At 39.5% G+C, this 8,955-nt stretch overlaps 1 protein-coding gene across 1 annotated transcript in view; it reads left to right on the top strand.

The window, feature by feature from the left end:
• Positions 1-2,814: 2,814 nt before the first annotated feature.
• Positions 2,815-8,955, top strand: part of LOC112073975 (hepatic leukemia factor) — an 11,484-nt gene continuing 5,343 nt past the window's right edge. The window contains exons 1-2 of the mRNA XM_024141206.2: positions 2,815-3,146; positions 7,109-7,465. Coding sequence (XP_023996974.1) covers positions 3,032-3,146; positions 7,109-7,465 — 472 coding nt within the window. The 5' untranslated portion in view covers positions 2,815-3,031. The remainder of the gene's footprint in view (positions 3,147-7,108; positions 7,466-8,955) is intronic.

Here is an 8,955-nt window from a genome sequence, read left to right as displayed (position 1 = left end):
CAAGGCAAACCTAATTTTGATTTGTTAAACACTTTTTTGCTTACTACATGATTCCATATGTGTTATTTCATAGTTTTGATGTCTTCACTATTAATATACAATGTAGAAAATAGTCAAAAATAAAGAAAAACCCTGGAATGAGTAGGTGTGTCCAAACTTTTGACTGGTACTGTATATACAGTATATATGATGGGATGATGGGACACATACATACAGTTGAAGTCGGAAGTATACATACACTTAGGTTAGAGTCATTAAAACTCGTTTTTCAGCAACTCCACAAATTTCTTGTTAACAAACTATAGTTTTGGCAAGTCGGTGAGGACATCTACTTTGTGCATGACACAAGTAATTTTTCAAACAATTGTTTACAGACAGATTATTTCACTATTTCATTCACTGTATCACAATTCCAGTGGGTCAGAAGTTTACATACACTAAGTTGACTGTGCCTTTAAACAGCTTGGAAAATTCCAGAAAATGATGTCATGGCTATAGAAGCTTCTGATAGGCTAATTGACATAATTTGAGTCAATTGGAGGTGTACCTGTGGAAGTATTTCAAGGCCTACCTTCAAACTCATTGCCTCTTTGCTTGACATCATGGGAAAATCAAAAGAAATCAGCCAAGACCTCAGAAAAAAATGTGTAGACCTCCACAAGTCTGGTTCATCCTTGGGAGCAATTTTCAAACGCCTGAAGGTACCACGTTCATCTGTACAAACAATAGTACGCATGTTTAACAAGAACTTTGTGGAGTGGTTGAAAAATTTGTTTTAATGACTCCAACCTAACTGTATGTAAACTTCTGTCTGTACATAGGACAGCGGTCTCTAAGATACATGGTAGAGTAACCGGGTGGTAGTCGGCTAGTGACCGTGACTAAGTTCAGGGCAGGGTACTGGGTGAAGGCCGGCTAGTGATGTCTATTTAACAGTCTGATGGCCTTGAGATGGGTGTTTTTCAGTCTCTCCGTCCCAGCTTTGATGCACCTGTACTGACCTCACCTTCTGGATGACAGCAGGATGAACAGGCCGTCCAAGCACACCAAGACAGTCATGAAGAGGGCTCGTCAAAACCTATTCCCCCTCGAGACTGAAAAGATTTGGCATGGGTCCTCAGATCCTTAAGGTTCTACAGCTGCACCATCGAGAGCATCCTGACTGGTTGCATCACTGCCATGGCAACTGCTCGGCCTCTGACCGCAAGGCACTACAGAGGGCAGTGCGAATGGCCCAGTACATTACTGGGGCCAAGCTTCCTGCCATCCAGAACCTCTATACAAGGCGGTGTCAGAGGAAGGCCCTATATTGTTAAAGACCCCAGCCACCCTAGTCATAGACTGTTCTCTCTACTACCGCACGGCAAGCGGTCCCGGAGCCCCAAGTCTAGGTCCAAGATGCTTCTAAACTGCTTCTACCCCCAAGCCATAAGACTAAGAACACCTAGTCAAACGGCTATCCAGACTATTTGCAGTCCCTCCCTCCCCCCTGTTTACACAACTGCTACTCTCTGTTGTCATCTATGCATAGTCACTTTAACTCTACCTACATGTACATACTACCTCAACTAACCGGTGCCCCTGCACATTGACTCTGTATCGGTACCCCCTGTACATTGTCTCGCTATTGTTATTTTACTGTTTCTCTTTAATTACTTGTTACTTTTATCTCTTATTCTTATCTGTATTTATTTTAAACTGCGTGGTTGGTTAGGGGCTCATAAATAAGCATGTTACTAATACGATGTGATGTGCTTGATGATCTTTTTTGCTTTCCTGTGACATTGGGTGCTGTAGATGTCCTAGGCATTTTTGTACTAGCATCATTCTAATTGATTGGTTTTAAGAAATACAATGAGTGTAGAGGGCTGTTGTAGACCATAGGTTAAATGTTTGTAGGACATAATAGAGATAAAAAATAAATGTTTGCCTAATTCAATTACTCTGTGGCCTATAGGTCTAAGGTTAAGAAATGTACAGTTGGCACACCTGTTATAAGCCTACTCCTTTTAGTAGCCTAGCGGTTAGCAGGTTTGGCCAGTAACTGAAAGGTCACTGGTTTGAATATCCGAGCTGACAAGGTGAAAAGTCTGTCGCTGTGCTCTTGAGCAAGGCACTTAACCCTAATTTACTCCAGGGGTGCCATACTACTATGGGTGACCCTGTAAAACAACACATTTCACTACAACTATCTGGTGTGTGTGTGACAAAAAATGATTAGTTTAATAGTTACCAGTTTGGTGGAAACAAGCTTTAAGTTATCTATTGAATGTACAGGAGAGAGAGCGCTATGATGGGGGCTTGATCCATATCCTATTACAGAGCTGAGCACCTAGTAACACAGGCCTCTGTGTATACGTCCAACTAAGCTCACTACACCACATTGCAGTAGGCCTAAATTACAATATTCCCCCTCTAAAGAAGGGTTGTATGTCCTCACACTCAAAGCTTCACATGCTTACACGCCCCGAGAGAACACCACAATGATCCCACTGCTGCCACCAGTGAGGGAGAGAGAGAACTGTATGGGGGGCTCAATCTATGGATCTGGCACTACATACCAAGGCTAATAGATGTGGGTAGTACAACGATCACATACGCCATGTCGGAGTAATCTGTCAATTAACATGATTGACATATATATTTTCAAGGAGAAAGGGGCTGAGAAAAAAATGATAGGGAAAAAACGTGAAACAAATAAGTTCCCTATTCAGCAGTGGTCAGTCCCTCCTTCCCATTCGCAGAGTCGGTATTCAAGTATTTGCCAAAGGTTTGACGTCATGTACATCGGTGTCCACAAATGGATTGTGAACCATCTTGAGCTTCACATCCAGTTGATTCTCTGCCTTCTCGAACTAGCGTCGTTCGACGAAAACCGTAATTGTTATTTTCTGCGCGGATATCAATTTCTCGGTCGGAACTCCAGGTTGGGTCAAGCATTGACGTTTGGTGTTTGTTTAACATATTTTCAAACGTGGGTCTTCTTTTGGAATAACAGCAATTGTACGCTATACTATCGTCCTCCAGACCAATGGAGAAAATGGCCAGACCTGTTCCTATAAACTCATCTTTCCAACCTCCAACTAATGGCGTACTGAAATCCCTGTTGGAGAATCCAATGAAGCTGCCATTTCATCATGAAGAAGGTAAACAAAACGCAGACGTCAAATTATTTGTTACGTGGTAGTTTACATTCTTTTTTGATACGATTGTTTTGTCGTTCTCGCTTTCAAGCAGGATCTGTCAGTGTTGCAGCGCCTGAGCAAGCAAGATACAATGCAGAAAAAACAACGTCTCGGATGGCTACAATATTTCAGTAGCCCGGTGTTTCTCAACTTTGGTTACTAAGAATTGGCGTTGATTCAAGTGTAAATTAAATGGACAATCACTGTTGCTACATCCATTTTTGGACTTATAAATTAATTGATTCTTGAAGAGTAGAACTTATAAATGCCTCATGAGCTTAGTTCAACTGTATCATTCAATTTTTCAATTTTTCAATTCAATTCAATCAGCTTTTTACCGAACCAATGTCGGGGGATTCGCTTTGATATTGTTTATACTGCTGATTGCCGCATTAAGTGTAATGTATTAGTACTACTACATCTAGCCAGATCGGGAAGGAGTACTGTATGATCCATGATGGTTGCAATTTGTCATTAAATGTCAAAAAATACATTGATAACGATACAGTGTAGCAACAATCCCTTTAATTCATGTGACTTACGACAGAAAACGTCCCACTAAGTTTTTATCATACAGTACTTATTATTTTTGGGAGTGCTATTTTTTCGTACACCGTTTKAGCTAGAAACGTCATTCAAACTTTTAAAAGGTGCAGAGTGGTCAGGACCAGTGTGCTTGAATACAACTTGTGGATGTCCTTTACACTTTATAAACTATAAAGCTTTTTGCCCTTCGTTTTGTCCTCCATCCACTTTAAAGGGATTTCAACATTCTAAAGGTCCCATTGTGACATCAATACATCCAACATTCTATGCACTGTGAACAATAACGTGTAACAACAATCAGCTACATTGACACTTTGCCAACAAGTTAGACAAAAAGTTAGGGCGTGTGGAATCTTCCTCTACTTCTCTGCTATTGAAATCTGAAATCGTAACAAAAATATATTCTTGTGATAAAACGTTACAGCTGTTTTAGTAACCGCATCAACTTAATTTTCTGTAAAAAAAAAATATATACATTAGCCGACCTCCCCAGCACTTTAGACAAACTTAAAGGGTATGAGATCTTGGTCTACTTCTCTGCTATTCAAATGCGTGTTTCACGATACACCGACACTTCAGTACTTTTTCTATACTAGAACCTGAAAAACGGGTGGGTACCCGAATTGTTGTTATATTTGGTACTTCTGTCATGTCTCATGTCGTCTACGGATTGAGAGAGGACCAAGTCTGTCTATCAGCGTAGCCGATGTCCCCTTATAGCGCGAGAGCACCATGCCTGCTTCACTTCCTCATTGCTAGCCCAAGCCTGTCAGGAGGAACCACTGGGAGTCTGAGCTGCATCACCACTTATGCTGCACACAAGTTAACACACTTGAATAATGAAAAACAGCATGTAGAAATGTTGTTAAACATCCTCAGATTGAATAGAAGTTGAACTCTCACACAAAACACATTCTGCTGCATTTTTATTCCAATAGACCTATGTATGTCCAAAGGTTTTTCATCTTAGTCATTAATGATCTACCAAGTCCCGACGTGAACAGTGATGGTGATCTAGTGAAACTGGCCTGTGTAGTGAACTTTAAATTCATATGAATTCACACTTAAATGGTAGTGTGGGAATTGCCAGGGCTCCTCACGATACGATATTATATCCGACTACTTAGTGCCAATACGATATTTATTGCGATTTCTATATGTATCACGCGTCTATATGTATATCTGATTTGATAACTGCGATTTTCTGTGATTCGATGTTCATGACATATTTGCTCACTGTGGTCTGCTGCAGGGAGGACACGAGAGAACCCATGATTAGAAAATAGTTTTGCATTCGTCATGGAAATTAAAGTGCGGAAACATGTTGGCTCACATTTAATAGAGAAGGATTTGAAGGCCAAAGCTAAGAAGGAGAATACCAAACGTTTTGGCACAGGTACAGCCGAACTAGCGCCAGCTAACGTCAACTACTAGCAGAAAAATATACAAAGGTTTGTTGTTGAGAATTGATACTTGGGAGTCATAAAATTGAATATATATCAGTCAATAATATATTATACGATACTCTACTGTATCAATTCCGGCCCCACCCTGATTACTCTGATCACCAGCATGCTTTTACTGTATTTTGCAATCAGCATTTGAAGGAATTGGCAAATGCCATAAATTCCTATCCATGTCCAAAAATAACCTCACAATTGCCCATGATAAAAAACAAACATTCACACATTCTTCTGATGTATGGCATTCTGTTTGACAAATTTTTAATATGACTTTTAAGCTCGTCCTTGAAAGTAGTTCCCAGACAGAAGTGTAATAGTTTGTTTCTAATGATGACATTATTATTCATGCCAAATATAGCCATATGTATGTCCTTCGTCAGTGTACGTACGGTGACCACAACGTTTTTCTCTCAGTATTTATTTCCCCACTGCTTTCACAAAGTAAAAAAACATTTATAAATGTTTTCAAAGGTGTGTGTGTGAATGACGTCATGGGTTTTAAAGAGAACGCGCATACTTTAAAATAAGTCCCAAATGGAAAGGAAACAGATTGGTTTTCATCTGTAGCCCAATGAAATCAGCCAAGACAAGGTCAATAACTCAATGCATGCACACACTCCTATTGAATATGCATTCACTTGTATTGTAAATAGACCTAGGCTACATCTTGATTTACCCAGTTTATCAATAGACTAGCGATTTACCATTCAAATAAATGATGACCATAATGTTATGTAGTTTGATTGGTAAAAAAAAAAGTGACATTTATTTTATGATTTATTAATTAATACATACATTAAAACATTTTTCAAATGTAATGATAATGGACTCAAAAGATCCATCTGGATCAATTACCATTCTGTGACTTTGGCTAATACCCTTTCTTTTTTTCAATTGGTATCATTTTGGTATCGTGATACTAAACCTGGTATCGAAGTCAAAACTCTGGTGTCGTGACAACACATTCAAAACTGTAATCAGAACAGAATTATCTTCTTCTGATCAAAAGTGACAGCTGTTTTAGTAACGGTTATCCACTGCATTCGTTAAGCTAACTTCCCATTGTTGAATTAACTGTCATATAACTTTCAGAAATGTAACATTTATAGCATTGGGTGAGCACATTTCTAGCATGAGACAATGAGTAAACATTTAGACTTTTGACACATCAGCTACTTTGACCACTTTCCCAACAACGTAGGCAAAAACTTAGAGGATATGGCATCTTGGTCTACTTCTCTGCTATTTAAATCAGAACAGAAATATCTTCTACCAAACAAACAACCGCTGTTTTATCAACTACAACCGCTGTTTTATCAACTACATTCTATCTAAACTTTTAAAAGAACTGACATTTTGAGAACTTTCCCAACAACTTAGACAAAAATCTGAACACTGCTACAAAAATACTTTTAAAGGGCAAAAGCAAGTCCAACAGTAGTACATTGTGGGAAGTTTGTAATCTACTGTAAATACACTATAGTTAGTATTCCAAAGACTAGCCAGTCTAGAAACCAGTTAGTACTTATTTGTCAACAACTTGATAGGGAATATATAGATAAAGGTTTGAAAAAACTCTTTAAAACTTCTGGAAATAGGTTGAAGAGAAATTTAAATATATTTCCTGAGACTGGAGGTTGTCCCCTAGAGGGTGCTTTTGCTATTGGAGTTGATGGGGTGTTTACTGTAGTTTTGGTTATTTATCTATTTGCATCAAGTATATAAGCATTCAAATATGCCTCAAGTAGACCTATGTTATACGTTTAATCAACAATCAGGGGCTGTAGATATTGTGTGTGTGTATATATAAATTAAAACCTTGGCCTTTTATTGGCTTAGCCGTTTTGACATTGTAAAGACATTGTTTGGCTGTTTTGGTCTAACAGTGATATGACTCTCTCCAAATATTTGCAGGTTTTGGAAAAGAGAAGAATGAGAAAGAGAAAAAGTTGGATGAGGAAGGCGGTGCCAATACTCCACAGTCGGCCTTCCTGGGGCCAACCCTGTGGGACAAGACCTTGCCATATGATGGGGACAACTTTCAGCTGGAGTACATGGACCTGGAAGAGTTTCTGTCAGAGAATGGCATCCCCGCAAACTCAGCTCAGAATAACCAAAACCAMCCACAGCAGTCCCGGCAGCCCACTATCCAGCAGGTTTCCCCTGCACCCCCCATACCCTCTGTGGTCGACCTCAGCAGCCACGCCACTACCTCCGTTCATACAMCCATGGTCTCCCAGAACTGTCTCCAGAGCCCCCCAGCCAGAGCAGGTAAAAMACCATATCACACACAACACAKAGCACAGGAACACTCTCAAACGAYYGCWAACATCTGCAAGGTCAACCAAACGCACACYCGCACACACACAACRCTCCTATAGCTCTCAAATTAGGGCAAATCTCTATGGTCAAAACCTGAGTTGTTGCGCTTTCTAATAATATGTCCCGGGCGCTGTTTGTCCACCTGGTGTACTCAGTATGCATATTATGACCAGGTTGTCTTCTCAACACTGAACTTTCTCCTTTACTGTATACCCCATTCCACTCTGACCAAAAGCACAGATAGAGGTTTCTCCGTGTTTAGGCTACTTCAAGGGCTTTGAGTATGCTAGGACATTTCTTCTACAATTCTGGCCCTGGACTTTGGAGCTTGAGTGGCATTGTGCCAAGTACTAGAAAGTTAAACTGGAGGGACAGTAGTTTTACAACTTGGGTGGGTTATAGTTTTATCCCTCAACTGTAGTTTTTGTCAACAAACATTTACAGTTTTACTATATACCCGGTGAAATTCCAATATGGATTTAGATTAGGCTCATTTTGTTGCTTGGCACGCGATGCTCCATTTTGCTTTGTTTGCCTAAGGTGAATCCTGATGTATCTGTTGCTGCCTACTGAAGAGACAACCAGAAAAAAGTTAAACGTTCCTCCTTAATGAAACACACATTCCTGGTACCCAGTTATTTAGAGGTGTGAGGATAAACATACCTTATTTACAGGCATCACCAAGGCAAACATCTTCCATAAGGCTAGTTGTCATGGTTTCAGCCTCTTGAAAGTGGGGGAGTGAATAAAGAGGGTCAGTGTAATTGGTGTGTTTGTTGGAGCAGGCAGATGTAATCTGGTTTGTGCTAGCCAATTCTTTGTTGCTAAATAATGGACATCCTATCTGAATCTTCTACTCGAGGGGAAAACAGTGATTCTATTGCCTGTAATTGTTTTATTTTGAAACTAGTTAATTAATGATGAGGAAGGTAGTTGTCTTTATGACCCTATTTTATTTAATCAAGTATATGTAAATAAGGTGTTATCACATCAGTTATAAGTATGTTATATGTTTAAAGGGAATATTTCTGTGTGCCCATTGGTTTGTGTTATATAGTAACTTTGGTACGTATTTTGGTTGGTGTGTGTGATATCTTCTCATTACCATAGTTGGTAGAGCACAGTGTGTCAAATACAATCCTTATAATCACATCCACAATGTATGGAAACCTGCCTTTTTATAATGTTCCAGTGTATAACAGAAGCTCATGTTTACAATGTCTRTGCTCGGTGGGACCTATATTWTTTGTCCCATACTTCTTGAGGTTTTATGGATATGAGTTAAGACACCATTATCAGTAAACATCCTCAGATTGAATAGAAGTTGATCTCTCACACAAAACACAAAGGTTTTTCATCTTAGTCATTAATGATCTACCAAGTCCCGACGTGAACAGTGATGGTGATCTAGTGAAACTGGCCTGTGTAGTGAACTTTAA

Source organism: Salvelinus sp. IW2-2015, unplaced genomic scaffold, assembly GCF_002910315.2.
Source record: "Salvelinus sp. IW2-2015 unplaced genomic scaffold, ASM291031v2 Un_scaffold2440, whole genome shotgun sequence".
Classification (NCBI taxonomy): domain Eukaryota; kingdom Metazoa; phylum Chordata; class Actinopteri; order Salmoniformes; family Salmonidae; genus Salvelinus; species Salvelinus sp. IW2-2015.
Note: the sequence above shows the minus strand (reverse complement) of the source record. Positions and strands in the feature narration are given on the sequence as shown.